Below are 17,364 nucleotides of genomic sequence, written 5' to 3'. Positions count from 1 at the left end.
CATTAGCTTCCTTCTTTTTAATAACAATCCTTTCCACATCCTTAGTTCTCATCATTTTAAACCCGATCTTCAACCTTCTTTTTATCCCCAGTGTTTTACAGGACAAGAAAAAAAAAAGGTAAACCTCATCATAACTCATCAATAAAGCCCAGGCAGGCACCTGTTCCAAACCCGACAAATCCTAAATATAATCTTTTCTGACCAATAATATTGTTCCTATAGGCGAGAGTGTTTTATGCAATATGAATTTTTTGGCAGACATTAGCAGCTATAGTGTCCCGGGGTCAATTCCCACTTTGCGATCAGAGATGCTGCTCAGCAAACTGGGGGAGCGAGCAGGGAAATAGAAAGGGTTCAATAATACTATAGTTTTTTTCCCTGACAAATCTGGAACTCTATCAAAATCTTGTCCTAACATCCCCTCATCAGATTCTTACTCATGTTGTACCCTTGAGAGATAAAATGCTGCCGTTCAATAATCAAATGTAAATCTATATCCCTGTGTACTACAGAATTTTAATCTTCGATGACTTTATTATTTTCTAAATGATTCATCGGTTGGTCAACAAATATATTGAACAAAAATTCTGGGAAAATTTCTGCACCTTATACGAAGTAACCATCAAACAATTCAATTCATCCTGCTTTATGACTAATTGATCAAGAATCATATTTTACATGTAGGCAATGAACTGTAATATTTTGATGTTTTTTGGTTAGAACAATTTAAGCCTAATTAGAGTAAGAGTTTACAAAAACCTTAGAATTTTTTTTTATCATAATTGAACAAATAGCCAACAGCACTTGGGATAATGTTTTGGTTTATACTTCCAACTCTATAAATAATTCTGCAGCTGTTTTTTCCAAGAGGAGACTTGTCCTAAAATATCTTTGACATCTGATCAACTTTCCAATTCCTGCTTCTAATTGATTTTCCTTATCACACACTAGAACTGCCATTATCTCGTCTTCAAGCTACTTTGTTGATGCTGCTTGTAAAAAAATATAAATAAGGTTCTTCCCCTGGATAATAGAGGAGGGAACTGAGTAAATGCTGCCATCAGATACTATATTGATGAAATAGCACTCGGGCCTGGGCCTCATGCAATACACATCCTGTGTTGTTCTAGTTTTATTGCCCTTTTCTAACATACAAGTGACAAGAAGATATTATACATGGTTCAATTATCACTAAATAACACAGGTTATGATGAGGAATTAAGAAAGCTTGTTATTTGGTTATTTCTGGACCACACAATCTGAAATCACAGTACTCTACATTTGAAGGACTTCAATATTGTGCAACCTGACGCCTGGAAATCCAAGACTAAATGATCCAACGATGAAAAGATAGAAATAAATTGACTTATATTTCTTGTCAAAATTAAAACCTTTCACCTCTGGAACAAAATCTAAAGTTAAACCGGGCAGATTAAATGTCATTTAAGGCACATTATGGACAACAAAACTAATATGGGGGTTCCTCAAATTAAAATTCATGCTCTACTGATGTAATCAAATTCAATCAAGATTCATAAAGAGTAGCATTGAATATCAATTGTCATTTTACTTCCATTACCTGTGGCTCAGGAGGATGTAGACATAAGAATCCACTGATCCGACGACTCATCGGATAAATCCAAAACTGGATTAGATGGCTGATCCAGCTTATATTGTTCACTTCATTGGGTCACAACGTAAATAATTACATAAATCACTATTTGTTTCATGCACACTATTAGCACGAAGAGAGCTTTTGAATAAATAAAAAATAACCATATATCGGCTTTTTTAACAGTGTCAGAGAGCTATCATAATGGATCTTTAAACTGCACACAATGGGTCAATCAAACAGAGAGAATAAAGTGCGAACAAAAGAGAAAATGAAAGGAGAGACAATGGTCAGTGTCGCAGATGATTGGTGACCAAAAAAACAATCAGAAATGCACAATCACAGATGTCGTAGACCACATTGCATTTATTGGTCTAGACGCGAGAGTAAGGGCCTGCACAGTCCAGCACAACTGCCCACAAATCAACCAACAGTACTGAACTGCTAAGTATCAGGACAGATCATTAACTTAAACAGTAATTATCAATAACTTGTTTCCCGTTTCCTTACCATGTCCGAAAAATTTGATGACATCCGGTATTTCCAATACAATTATTATTCAGAACTCTATTTCTTCCATTAAAGCTACCTTAACTTGATGACTCAATTCCTCTACATACTAGTAGCTATTTCCAAGACAGAAGATAATCAAAATATACATTTCCCATAAAACTGTACAACAACAAAAACAAGAATTCCAACAATAGTCTAGTACATGTGTAGTTAGTCCTTACTTGAAGTTAACTTTGAATTTATTGTTAGTACATACCATCAAAACTTCAGAAAAATTGGAGAAGTCCTGATCCTCTTGCTGGTACTGTTTCATTTATCGATGACTTCATTTTGAACAGTTGCATACACGGGACTTTAAAATCTAAATAAGAATCATCTGTCATGGGCCTTTTTAGTATGTAAATTGAACATTTGACACCTTTTTGTGTGTTATTTCAATACTTATTTCTATAGAACATTATATTCTCCCTGCTCTGTACCATGCCTTCTGATTGGAGTTGTCAATCGTAAATCCGTACAAACAAACAAAAAAATCACAAAAGCTCAATATCATCTAAACCTACAACTATTCATTTTGCAACATTATTCAATGTCAATGTTGTTGGACCTTTTCAATGGATACCTGCATTTTGGTTTTAAAAGTTACCAACCAAATACACAAGATAACCATAGAATCATTATTTTTTCTGCTAGCTTCCCTTTAACTTCGGTATACAATAACTTCTTTACTCAAAAGATTTGATAACATATTTAGCCACATTGAGTGAGCATGCAGTCTCATAAATCTTGCTGTTTGTAACTCAGACATACTTTTTGAAAATGTACTAACTGTAAACAATTTGACCTCTCTCCCTATCTTCTTTATCATAATTACTTATTAAAGATGATTATAGAAACTTAATATTGCATAAGAAATGAATTCTTCAAAAAATGCTGCTTTTTGCACCTGAATCAATATTTACCAAGAAAAACACGTCTAATGCTCTTCATGCAGACAAAAAAGGAGGCCCATAATTTGGTGGTATAAGCAATAAGCAAATCACGATGACTCTTGTGATAAAAAAAAATACATGTATTATCAGTCACGGTTGAGGGACTAGGGCAGCTGCATTCTTCTGTCATACCTGGCTAAAGAAGCGGTCATTGGCACCAGTAAACTATAGCGGTGTCCAGTACTGACACAAACTCTCACACAAAACATCTAGGGACTGACAGAATCTCATCATACAATTCACTCTGTGTGCATCGGGCCTAGTAACAGTGGTCAATTAAAAAGAACATTGGCTAAAGATCTCTCTCTCTCTCAGCTATAAAAAATTCATTATTTCCTATGTAGCATACGCTTTTGACCTACATTTGTATATTGGAGATTTGAGTTGGAGGGTGTTTTACTCATAAAAAAAAAAATATTACACCCATCTATTTAAAATTGAAACAACAAACGTTATTGATTCAATAAAATCTTGGCACTTAATACATTGTTACAATCACTGAGTAATTCATCAATATGGAAAAAGGTAAATATGAACTGCACATTCATACAGGTGTAATTATTCAAAAACTTGATAGTTACAAACATAAATAATGTAACCCGCTGATCAATTCTACGTCCATTTGAAACACGTACTCAATAAATCAATTATACACTTCACAAGAGACAACAAATAGCAAATTTATGACAAATCAAAAATTTGGTTAATTCGTAGGCATGTGTATTACAAAGTTCACCACTAGGTGTCAGTCGGCGACGTACACCCGAATGAATCAAATGATAATATTTAAATTTGACTCGAGATTTTCATTTCCTCGTTCTTAAAGGTGATCATCCCCTTTATGGACAAGAATGTTTTATTTATAATAATAGCAACTACAATCTAATCGATTCAAAGATCTGGATAAATAAATAGTCAATGCGATTTAATTCTGTTGTTGGAAGTTGTTAAGTCAGTTACATATTGGAAGTGGGAGTTTTGATTGCTTAGATAACTACATCTGATAGAATGCTTTTAAAAACAGAACCAAGGTATAACTCGTAAGTTAGTTACGTACTCACACAAATCACAAAACGCCTTTACAGAAGGATCAGCGGAATTAGCCAAAGTCCGAAGACTTTGTCCAGTCAGACTAGCGCTCAAGGATTAACGACTAAGTAAAAATAACACAGCGCCTACTTGAACCAGTACTCACTGACTTTGTTCCAAGATTTATATCCCCAAACCCAAAGTCAAGCCACTTCCCTAACATTGAAATGTAGCATTCTTAAATATCCTTTTATTTCTAACTCATTAATTTAAGACACCATTAAGTATACTGAAGGTTCAAAATTTGACAAAATTTTGTTCTTTAGGCTTCGATCAGACAAAAGCCATTCAATGTTTGTTCGACAATATAAGTCTTCATAAACTGTTGACTAGAGAGACAGGGAGCCAAGAATCAAGAAAACTTGAATGATTTATACACATATCTAACATAAAAGAGAACTTGCTAAGGCTCTGTGTCTCTGTCCTGTTCAGTCGGTGACTGTTACCAAAAGTGTTAGCTCTGCCCCACACAAAAGCACCAGGAAAGAGGGGAAATTAAAAATCAAATGTCAACAATGCTAACATCTTAGAACATTAAAAAAAAATTAATTCACTGGTTTAAACCTATCTTGCACAGTTTTAGAGGGAAACGGGTTAGAGGGGTCCAGACTCGCCCCCCCCCCCCAAAAAAAATCACAAAAATATGTCTTGTCCTTAATAATCTTCTGGAACTTAACTCACTGGGCTAGCAAGCCAATTTTGGAAACTTGAAATGTATTTTTAAGTTCATGGTCATGACACATAAGGAGCTGTGTGACAATTAAAGAAATACTGCTTTAACTTTAAACATCATAACAAAACCTTGATTAATATCGAAGCCCATCCTGGATACCAATAGGTATATGCAGGTAGATAGGGATTCATGCACCGTGATTAGGAAAACTACAGCTACAGACGAGGAATTCAAGTGGACGGTGAACATGATGCCATTCTTGTTATTTAGCAAAGACTTCTGTGAGTCTGTCATTAACAGAGGTGTGTCGTTTCCACTGACAGATTGACAGTCAGGGATCACCTGGGCTCTCCATAAAGTGGACAGGGCCTGCTTCCTTGTACCGGCCAGTACTGGTGGCTGTCCCCTGTCTCAATGTCAAACTGACCACCTGGTAAAGGGGGGGGGGGGGGGGGGGGGGGTACTAAATAACATAAGCTTCAATGGGTCAAGGCAAAAAACCTTAATGCATCAAGGCAAAAAACCCTTAATGGATCAAGGCAAAAAATCCTTAATGGATTCAGGCAAAAAGAATTGAGCTTAATGGGTTTGTTTGGATTTTTGGAGGTATATTGTGGGGAAGATAGGTTATATAAATCAGCATTAGTAACCATTTGCACAAATGATACAATTGATTAGTGTTTTAAATCCCTACCAGCATATTTTATTTGACTTGAAATCTTGCTTGCACAATGGCAACTCAAAAAAAAAACCTGTCAATAGCCAATATTATAACAAAGTTAAGCAAAGTTAAGCAACTGAAGCAATGGAAGCAACTATAGGTCCTGTGAACTTTGACCGAGAGGGGGACCATAAACTTATCACTGATGGAGACATGACAAATAAACACATGACAAAAAATATTGTTACTGTTACAGCACAGCACAAAACATCCAACCAAACAATAAAAAATGGTAATGTATGACCTAGCTATGTTCTTTGTAGAACCATTTTAACAAAAGCTTGGACTTAGGGTAGTTGTGTCAAACAGGAATGTGATGTATTTCATTGCTGGCCACTCAGCCATGGCTCATTGTATTTTGCTTGAAACAGTGTCATTTTTAAATTGTTTTGATGCAAGAAGTACTGTATACAGAGTTATCCCCCCCCCACCCCGTGTAGTTTTCAATTTTCACCCTGCAAACAGTTTGTCCTGTATTGAATTCGCCAAGACACAGTTTTGTTTGAAGAAAAATAATTGAAGGCATCAGAATTTGCCCAGTTTTAAATTTGTCCGATGACAACGAAGGCAAAAGGGGCGAAAATAAAATGGGAGCAAATATTTCCCTATATACCGTAAATAGTTACATCCTACTGAAAGCCAACGGTCTTGTTAAAATGGTTCTATCTATTTTACTTTCTAGAAACTGTCAGTATTGGCTGTTTTTCTTATACCTAAGAGTTTAAATGATTCTTCCAAGAAAACAATTTTACTAAAAAATAATACAGTACGTGAAAATTTTTAAATTCACTAACAACATCATTACATGCAGATATCCATTTATCAATTAAGGGTGATTTTTCAAGTACTTTAATTTCAACAAAGCAGTATACTAAAGACTATAGCAGCAGTATTTTCCTATTAAAGTTTTATTGGTAAATATCTTCGACCGTCACATTATTAAACTGTCTCTCAACTTGATTAAAGCAATCTGCAAATTTCATTTTCCGACAAAATTCATAAAAACTCCACCCGTAATAGTGCTACAGAGAAAATCTGGAATGTACATTCCAGTAGAGGCGATCAATGACATCACAAAGACACAAACGGTATCTGGCCATGCCATCATTCAGAATTAAGTGGATTAAGGATCCAAGCCTGTATAATCGGGGCTAGATATGGTCACTTCGCCACATTATCAGGTCTAATTAAGTGGCCGAATCCACAGGTATCCCATGCTAGTATACACTGGTCATCAAATTGAAATTAAACTTGGGGATTTATGCCAATCTACAATAATGGGGGATATTTATTTAAAAGTTTACACTATACCTATTACTCGTCACTGGTTCGTTTCTAAATATTGTCATAATCTGATATGATGTCTCCCCTTCCTTAACTCAGATAGCCTTGCGATTAACATAGACGATTGTAGTGACCACCATACGAAAAACATCTAACTTACCTAATTATACAAAAATGCCCATTACTGTTCAGAAAAGTCCAATTATACTTCACCTGATGTATGGCTCATTCATTATGTGAGAAATGTGTTTAGATATTATTGGCTTCACCCTTTCACCTGCTTACTCAAAAAAAGATAGGACAATATCTTCCAGTAATGGCTGTATTTTGTAAATTCTTAATGGTTTGACCATTTTAACTGGATTATTTACAGCAGACTTCAATGGAAAACATCGGCTACAGTTTCTGAACACAAACATTTGGGTACATCAAACATTTCTCCATAGAGAATGTTTCTTGCCCCCTTCATTTATAAATGAGAACGTAAGTCACATGGCAGAGTTGTTGGTAAAATAAATAAATAATCACATGTCCATGTCATAAACAATGCTGATTAATACCCAATAATTAATCATCAGCTCCAGTAATTACTCTGTTATACATGCCAAAGATCAGCTTGACCTTGATATATAAATACACCAGCATAAAGGGGGACTGGGATAGACAGATAGAATTAGATAAATTGAATATCATTCAAAAAGGCCTCTCTTGAAATGTGATATAGTTTGATCCACTCTACTATCCTCTCCCTCTGTAGTTTAATCAATCACTTTAGTTCTTTAAGACAAAATAATTATGATTTTTCAATAATTAAAAAGTTGCTCATACAATTTATTAATAAACATATCTTAATGATAATTTTTCTCTAGGAGGAAATTTGGAGATTTGGAAATACAAACTATTTTTGTTACCCTGCCTACCCAATTCCAATAAATATAATTTTATATTATGGTCAAGATATAATACTTACCACAATATAGTTGCTTTTTCCTCAAACTTCTGTACAACAGACATGTTTCACAAAATTTTACATTAATGCAAGTCACTATTCAACAGACACTGGGTTGGTTTATTTCACATAAAACTTTGAAGTTTTAATTTACTTAATTTCTTTGTCAATCTTTTCTCCAATAGTTTTTTTTAATTTAATTGAAGATGTGGGTACTACTCCAAAATTAACACCTGTGCTTACAATGCAAGTAAAAATCTGACTGGAAAATTCACAAACCAATGAATCAACACTTCTAAAAACACAACAAGAGTCCTTATCCTTAAAAAATCCACAAATAGTAGTTAATCAAAGTTCAATATTATTCCAGAGAATCAGAAGATAAACTTCTTAATCACGGCTGAATCCCCTTCAAAGGACTCCACGAAACAAAAATTCCCAAACACGATCAGAAACATTTCATTAACCAATGTCAACACGCGAGCAGCGTGGGGACTCGCAGGTTTGTGGGGTCAGCCCGGGGTTGACCGATGACATAGGTAACATAGACGTCGGAGAGGTGCTCTGGTCCTCTCACTCTGTGTCCACCACACATCACTGTGACAATAAAGACTTTTTATTGGGCGCTCTGTACACCAAACTTATTAGTTTATGTTTCCCTGTCCGCAGTGGACTTACGTATTGGTATGGCCATGTGAATATTGTTTTGGGGAGGAGGGGGGGAGACCATTTAAAAGTCCAAAGGCTTTAATCCTGATTATGTGGGATATGGATTAAGGGATTTAACTATTAAGTGGGAATTGTTCTGTTTTATTCCAACAGTAGAGTGTTGATAATTAAAAGCATCGTGTGATTAAAATTAAAATAATTCTTGTCGAGTTATTCTAATACAATTAATAAGATGATTGGGGATTTTCATTATTTACATAGAGATGGCCCACACCTACCACCGAGAAAGCCCAACAAGTCTGTCTAATGACTGGTCCTTATAATTACACATCAAAGTCAATGTGTACTCTGACCTTGACCTAAACAGGTGTAAAAAGTGTTCACACTGGAACTATGTTACAACCATAACTTTACATGTACATTTGACAGGCCATCAATTTGCTTCTTGTGATATTATAAAAACTGCTAAAATAAGTTAAAGCTATCATTCAAATATTTTTTAACAGATTTACTGTAAAAAGACACTCAATAGGTGCATACTGCTACACTTGCAACTGGCACTTTCTTAATTATAATTTCATTGCATATAAGGGTACATACACAATAATATAAGTGGGGAGAAACAATACATATATGTTAGCACTCAAAACTATATATATTAACACACTAGTTATTTTACAGCCCTTTCTTTTCATTGTATGAAATTGAAACTGAATATCATAAAAAGAGGCAGTCTAGACTCTACAGTAATGACTGGGATGTATAAATATATCAGACAGTATAATTTTTCTGTGGTATTTGACACTACAAGCCTCTCACAAAATGGTGTGGTTTGGAAACCTATAAATATAAGATACTGATCCATATCAGGGGTCAATGATTAAAGCAATTAGAAATTTTCTTGTTGGTTTTTTCCTGTTATTTACATATTACAGACTGGTTTTTTTTTATCTATCATCATTAAATGACTGTCTATTTGAAATGCAAGTTAAAACCTATTAAACCTACTCAATATTAATAGTAAGAACTTCAATATAGAAAAATCATTTCATCATCATAAATTGCACAATAAATTCAACTGCTGTGGTTAAAACTGATGTCAGGAAAAGAAAATGAATTTGCATTAATTCCTGATACTGGCATCGCTGTCATTTTAAAATCCTGTCATTCCTAACAAATTTTCATTCATGTCTCCATTTATTAATGGCTTCTAATTCTACCAGTACATGTTTGGAATTTTTTTCATTAAAGTTCATTTATTCCCCTGATACTCCTTGAATTACATTCAACTATAAATAAACTGGGACCAATAGAGATGACTGCAGTGAACATAAAATATGAAAATTGATACATTTGGATATTGTTGAACACGACTCTTATAAAATTCACAAAACCTTGCAGACTGAATTACATAAAGCAGCTCTTCAGCAACAGATGGAAGAGACTTTGATGCCAAAATCCTGCCTTGTTTTATCCGAAGAATAAATTCCCCACGCGTCTCTGACATACATTGTCAAGTATTTTGTTTTAAAATGTGGCAAAAAACCACCAGCATTATCTATAAACAAGGGGATGGTTTTTTAAGTACTATAAGGAGATCAATGGGATGGCTGATAAATATCTGACGCTAAAATAAAGTAGGAAGTTAGTTTGATCATGGCAAGTATAGAAGCAGGTCTTGCGGAAGAACCAGTATCACTTCACCCGATTTCAACAGGGGGTAATTACATGTAGATCACTACATGTTCTTTTGCATCAGCTGTGGCTAACTGTAAAAAACTTATAACGATATGTACTATACAGGGCTGAGGCAACCATATAGATTTCAAAAACTGCAAAAAATCAGTGTCGGACATCTTCACTTTTTCATCAGCTGTGCATGACTATATATATACCTGTCTTAGTCACTTTGAAAAACAAAGCTGTTTTTCCTCTTTATTCAGTACTTTAAATTCAATATGACTGTATGATTCACTATTTAATTGTAAAAATTTTCCTTTCCTTTTCTTTTTGATACATGTATTATTTCCTGTTCAACAACAAACATACATTTTATTCAAACAAAAATGTATTATATTTGGTTGTGTTGATGAATATTTCCAAATCAATACATTTGATTTTACTGATCCTGAACTGACATTTGGTCATAAACAAGAGGCCCAGGGGCCACATCGCTCACCTGAGCAACAATTGCCTTAATTCTGATCAAATTAGCATTACAGTATCAAACTATCTTGACAACTAAGTACATTAGATCTTGATAAAAAAAATTGAAAATCTGCCAATTTTTATCCACCTCTTTCTTTTGGTAAATACCAAGCCCCTTTTGTTGTTGTACCTGTAAGAAGATTTTTCTCTATTCCTTTATACCCCCCCCCCCCATTTTGTGGCCCCACTTTTCTCTAGGGTATCATGGTTTCATCAAACTTATATCTGCATAACCTGTGCTTTCACACTAAGTACTGAGTTTTGGACCGAAAAACTATCCCAGAATATTTTTAAAGATTTTCTCTATATATTCCTACGTAAAAATTCAAACCGCCATCACGGCCCCACCCTACCACTAGGGACTGTGATTTTGAATTTACACTCCCCGAGGATGCCTCTACACAAGCTAAAGCTTTTCTGGCCAAATGGTCTTTAAAAAGAAGATTTTTAAAGATTTTCTCAATATATTCCTATGTAAAAACTCATCCCCCACTGTGGCCTCACCATACCACTGGACTATTATTTTAACAAACTTGAATCTATACGATTTAGAAATGCTCTCACTCAGATTTGGGCTTTCCTGGCCTAATAGTTTTGAGAAGAAGATTTTTTAGAGATTTTCTCTATGTATAAAAATGTATCCCCCATTGTGGCCCCACCCTACCCCCAGGGACCATGATTTGAACAAACTTGAATCTACATTATCTGAGGATGGTTACCCGCCAATTTGAGCTTTCTTGGTCAAATAGTTTTTGAGAAGAAGATTTTTAAAGATTTTCTCTATACATTCCAATGTAAAACTTGATCCCCCATTGTGGCCCCACCCTACCCCCAGGGACCATAATTTGAACAAACTTGAATCTACACTACCTGAGGATGCTTTCATTTAAATTTGAGCTTTCCTGGCCTAATAGTTTTTGAGAAGAAGATTTTTAATATATATTCCTATGTTAAACTTGATCCCCACATTGTGGCCCCACCCTACCCCCGGGGACCATGATTTGAACAAGCTTGAATCTACACTACCTGAAGATGATTCCATTATAATTTGAGCTTTTCTGGCCTAATAGTTTTTTAGAAGAAGATTTTTTAAGATTTTCTCTATATATTCCTTTGTAAAAATTCATCCCCCTTTTGTGGCCCCACCCTACCCCCAGGGACCATGATTTGAACAAACTTGAATCTACACTATCTGAGGATGCTTCCACTCAAATTTGAGCTTTCCTGGCCTAATAGTTTTTGAGAAGAAGATTTTTAAAGATTTTCTCTATATATTCCTATGTAAAACTTGATCCCCCAAATGTGGCCCCACCCTACCCCCGGGGACCATGATTTGAACAAACTTGAATCTACACTATCTGAGGATGCTTCCATTTTAATTTGATCTTTTCTGGCCTAATAGTTTTTTAGAAGAAGCTGTTTTAAGATTTTCTCTATATATTCCTTTGTAAAACATGATCCCCCAATTGTGGCCCCATCCTACCCCCGGGACTATGATTTGAACAAACTTGAATCTACACTACCTGAAGATGATTCCGATTGAAATTGAGCTTTTCTGGCCTAATAGTTTTTGAGAAGAAGTTTTTTAAAGATTTTCTCTATATAATCCTTTGTAAAACTTGATCCCCCAATTGTGGCCCCACCCTACCCCCGGGGACCATGATTTGGACAGATTTGAATCTACACTACCTGTGGATGCTCCCATTTTAATTTGAGCTTTTCTGGCCAAATAGTTTTTGAGAAGAAGATTCTTAAAGATGTTCTCTATATATTCCTATGTAAAACTTGATCCCCTTCTTGTGGCCCCTCCATACCTCCGGGGACCATGATTTGAACAAACTTGAATCTACACTACCTGATGATGCCTCCACACAAGTTTTAGCTTTTCAGGCCAAATAGTTTTTGAGAAGAAGATTTTTGAAAAATACCAACAAATTTTCAATAATTCTCAATTATCTCCCCTTTAAAGAGGGCGTGGCCCTTCATTTGAACAAACTTGAATCCCCTTCACCTAGTGGTGCTTCGTGCCAAATTTGGTTGAAATCTGCCCAGTGGTTCTTGAGAAGAAGATGAAAATGTGAAAAGTTAACAACGACAACGACAACGACAGACAACGGACAAATTGTGATCAGAAAAGCTCACTTGAGCCTTTGGCTCAGGTGAGCTAATAAAAATTGTAATCGGGTATTCAAAAAGTTATTTAAGACAAATTTCCAAATGAAGACCTGTTATGTAAAATTTAATACATGTATTGTAAAAATATACAGGGCTGTAAAAATGAAGTACAGCAATTAAACCTTTACTGGTTTGCAGAAATCTATCAGCAGCCAGGTCTATTCTCTTAGGCATTCATGTTCGCCACTTAACAGAAGAGTTATGATACCAACATCAGACAACTATTTCTCCAGAGTCGGCACCACGTCACAGAAATGTCACATGGAAATCTCTCTTAAGACTTTCAACACTTTTGCATCAACAGTGAATAATTGTGAGGTTATTATGAACACCTACTACAACCATTTTTTGGAAGGCATTTGTATAAACACCATCAAATGCCACTGGACATCTCTCAAGAGACTTTCTGTACTTTTGTATCAACAGTGACTTAATATGATGTCTTGGTTAAACTTTTTTCCAAAATTCTGCATGCTGCAGACAAGCTATTAGCTCTAGCACTGAATGTGTGAAATGGTAACATTACTGTCTATATCACTATCTCGCTTTCATTTCTAACAAATGCATTGCTCAAGTTGACTGTTTAGTACCATCGGTAACGACAGCATATAAATCTGCAAGTCAGCATCGTGATATCATTATCTCACTTATTTATTACAGAGCATAAAAAACATGAGACACAAAGTAACTCGGGTAATTGCAACCCCTCCATTTTTTTGGCTCTAGTACTGTAATGAATCTAATTTGACTGGTTGATAATTGCAAGACACAGCATAAAATACATCAAACAGCTGGTCCCCCCGCCCACGCCCCTCCCACACAAACACTACCCCCCTCCAGCTAGGTATGTTGTGCATCGTAAATAAAATACCTGCAAAATATCAATAACGCCTGCACATGTAAGTATGCAGTCACAACAAATTAATACAGGACAATGTTCACACTATAAAGCAGAGATACCGGTAGCAAAAATAGTATTCTCCTTAAATCGTAATCAGCAAATCAAGGCCGCCCTTACCTCCATTTCAAAGATTGGCTCCATCATTGCATCATAGAATATTAAAACCTTTCAATAAGATAGAAAATCAGAGGCACTTCATGTCCTTAGGATTAGGATAATCACACTACAATGGTGGATTAATATGATTAACAGAGAAAGGTGTGTGGTTCAACAGCCTCTTTATCTTCATTGATAAAACTTGCAGAAGCACTTAGTATTACACAGATTACTCAAGGTGAATAACGTGTTATCAATTAGAATAAGTGTCATCATTCAACTTGCAAAGCCCATTTCAAGATTTATCTGAATATATTTAAGAGAAATATTAATCACCTACTGATATCAGCTAAAGACCTCTCTTTTTTTCTATTCGTGCAAAAAAAAAGAAATAAATTGCAATAAAATGAAATGTGTTATCATTTTATTAAAAAAAACAAAAAACCAGATTAGCTGTTAGAATCTTCTAAGTTTCTCCTATCAATAGGGATAAGAGATATGAAGTTAGATACTGATACAAAGTTACATAATCCTGGACCGGGCCACTCTTGTGTACTTTTATATCAATAAAACTGGAGATGGGTACAAGTAAACAGGGTGAAGTATGACTTTACAAGATCAAAGTACCCTCCAATATGTGGAATAATGCATAGGAGTTGTTCCCCTTGGAGAGAGGAATGAAGGTAGTTTATACAGGTATATTGACAGTGTTATAAACCAGTCATCCAATGCACTGATGATAAACCAAACCTAATTAAAGTCAGACTAATATTGTCCACATTAAATTGATACTGATAAATAAAGATTAATTGATGCCAATATTATCGAACAGTAGTATATACATGTATCAAAGTGTTTAGCATTTACCAAAACTGTTCAAACATAAAATATATGTATCTAAGTGTTCAACATCTACCGCAGATGTTCATAAATAACTTAAAATATGGAAACTAGAACATAAAAACAAGTTTAACTTATATATTAAAAATCCATTATTATTTTTTTGGATAAAAACATTCCTTAAAATATATTTAAAGTTGATGATTTCTCCCTTAAAGCATTCTTAACAGTTTATTGAAGACTGTAACATTGATACGTTAATGTAAGCTGTGGCTTTTAAATCATAAAGCGGAACCACCAGGCTTACAGTTTTTGCAATGAAGTTAAAAATACATAAAAGAGCCATAAAAATTATGTATGATTTACCGTAATCCTATCCTTCAATTTGGGTGAGATAAATGGTTACATAACTGGTCTAATTCCCGAGATGTTTAATTACATTACTATCGCTCACTGACAGACTCTTATAAAAACACCAAATATTTCATTACGATTTTTATGTTGTTAACCAAATCTTGTGTGATAAAAGCATGATAACTTGTAATGTAAAGTTTCCTGTTCAAAGCTGTATGTAAAAATTAGTTAATAGTTATCATCACATGAAAAACACCAGCAAGATTTATGTTCATCAAAAAAAGCATGACTTTCAATCATCACCATTTTATCTGTGCAAAGTTCACATCTCTAAATGTTATCCCGATTAATTATTTCTCAGTATTACTAGAAATCAAAACATTTTTAGCAAACTGCCGAGGCTATTTTTATGGACAAAACCATGAATATTCTATAGCATAACAAAATAACTTCACAGAGTCAACTTGAAACAGGTCACCGTAATTTATGGTTTGTGGTTGAATCATTGTTCTCCATGCCTTTCATTAATAATTTTTTAACCCATCGACACGCGAGAATTACACGGACAGTGTCTGATCAACAGTCACACCAAGCATTGTATGATGTACAATGCATAATTCATAAACATCATAAGAAATCAAATCATTATAATTCACATCCTCATTGACCCTACATAAAAACACTCTAATCTGAACACCACTTCATATTAAACAAAACAAAAACAAAATCCAGGACAATTATAATAGGCTATTATTATTTGATAAAATTCTTACCAGTTCAACTACTCCATCTTCTAAAACCACAACCGCCAATGCAGGAATAGGGTTCTTCCTTTTCCGTAGAGTCGCAGACACAGTCCTCGTGAAGCTCATAAAACTGCTGTGGGTGTGTCCATGCTTATGGTGGAGGGGTGGGGGTGTTACCTCACCCTCAGCCCCTAGGGTCACCACTGGGAGGGTGGTCCGCCTCTTCCAGTGGAAGGACAGATGCAATGCTTCAGTAAAGTGGTGTATGGAGTCTGAGGACCACCGCCGGCGAGAGAGGTATCCACCCAAGGACGGATTCTCCGTTTCCACTGACACCCTTCTCTGCTGAATTCGCTGCGCATTCATGGAAACCTTGTCCATCTCCACGGACATTCGCCTGTGATAATTTTTTGGCATTGTTGAGATTTTGGGTCAGTTTTCACAAACACACATCATCAGCACAGATGTTGTAAAATTTCTTTTGTATACAATCAGACCCTGCAAGGCATGTGGAGTGGATATCATAAACAGGAAAAGGGGGTACAATGATGACAACACAGAGGGACAATCAGATAATAGGAGGGACATGTAAGAATATCCTGTATACTTCCCAACACTCAACAGTATACCTACTGCGCTGTGGGAAATTAATTGTTCCACTGTTTAAAATTGGTTTTAAAAATCTTCATTATCTCTCAGTGGCATGTTGCGAGGTTCTAATCCTTTTGAATAGCACTCCTGATTGTAAAAATAAATTCAGTCCATTAGAGAACATATCATATCCACAATGCTGTTATATTTCTATTGCTAAAATATTTTGCCACTTCACAGTGATCTTTAAATTTCTCCGCGGCTATAAGTAATGTTCTTTTTTTTCAGCCTACTGATCTGAAATAACTTGTAATAACAGAAAAACCGTCCGCAATCAGAGCGACCAGCCAGTCATTTGGATTTATGTCCGTACAAGCAGGAAAATTAATTTCTTATAACAAATTCAAATCACTGTTTCTTATATTCACTCTACAAATATGATAATCTTTTTCCCTAGTGATTCACTAATGTATGCATATTAAAAATCAATTCACTGTATGCATATTCCTGTAAACTCCAAACTTGACACCAGTACAATTTTTACAAATTAAATATCTCTTTCTCTATTTTCTTTAATCTTATTCATGAGTCCGAAAAAAAAGAAGTATAAATGTCAATGCATCTTTAGTGTATATATACAAGCAATTACGGCTCGCTAAGCGAGAGAGAACACTGGGTATTGTTCATATAATTGCTTTAGTAAACCGTAGCATTGAATATATATCTATCAACAATACCCATACTCAAGTTTCCTCTTGAAGACTATAAACATGTAACAATTGTTAAGGGTCCTCTCTACAGCTACCTGCCAGGTAAGTCTGTTTACCTGGGGAGTCAAGGTGTGTAACATTTGTGGCTGTAACAGGTATGGGGGGTGGTCCCTACCCACATCTCCATCTCTCTGAAAAACAGTCAAACATCCCGTTAAATTACAACAGAAAATGACAAAGA

General features: G+C 35.2%; 1 protein-coding gene across 8 annotated transcripts in view; it reads right to left on the bottom strand.

Moving 5' to 3' along the window:
- Nucleotides 1-17,364, bottom strand: part of LOC128184240 (uncharacterized) — a 105,933-nt gene that overhangs the window by 85,741 nt on the left and 2,828 nt on the right. For 5 of the 8 annotated variants that reach the window (XM_052853650.1, XM_052853652.1, XM_052853653.1 and 2 more), the window contains 2 exons: nt 17,240-17,314; nt 15,850-16,560 (listed from right to left, as the gene is read on the bottom strand). In XM_052853650.1, the coding sequence (XP_052709610.1) occupies nt 15,850-16,239 (390 nt within the window). In that variant the 5' untranslated portion in view covers nt 16,240-16,560; nt 17,240-17,314. Of the gene's footprint in view, nt 1-1,579; nt 1,646-2,381; nt 2,454-15,849; nt 16,561-17,239; nt 17,315-17,364 lie in introns of those variants that run through there. The other 3 variants (XM_052853649.1, XM_052853657.1, XM_052853658.1) reach the window with 3 other exon arrangements.

Source organism: Crassostrea angulata, chromosome 5, assembly GCF_025612915.1.
Source record: "Crassostrea angulata isolate pt1a10 chromosome 5, ASM2561291v2, whole genome shotgun sequence".
In the NCBI taxonomy this organism is placed as follows: Eukaryota; Metazoa; Mollusca; class Bivalvia; order Ostreida; family Ostreidae; genus Magallana; species Magallana angulata.
This window is presented reverse-complemented; position numbering and strand designations above follow the sequence as displayed.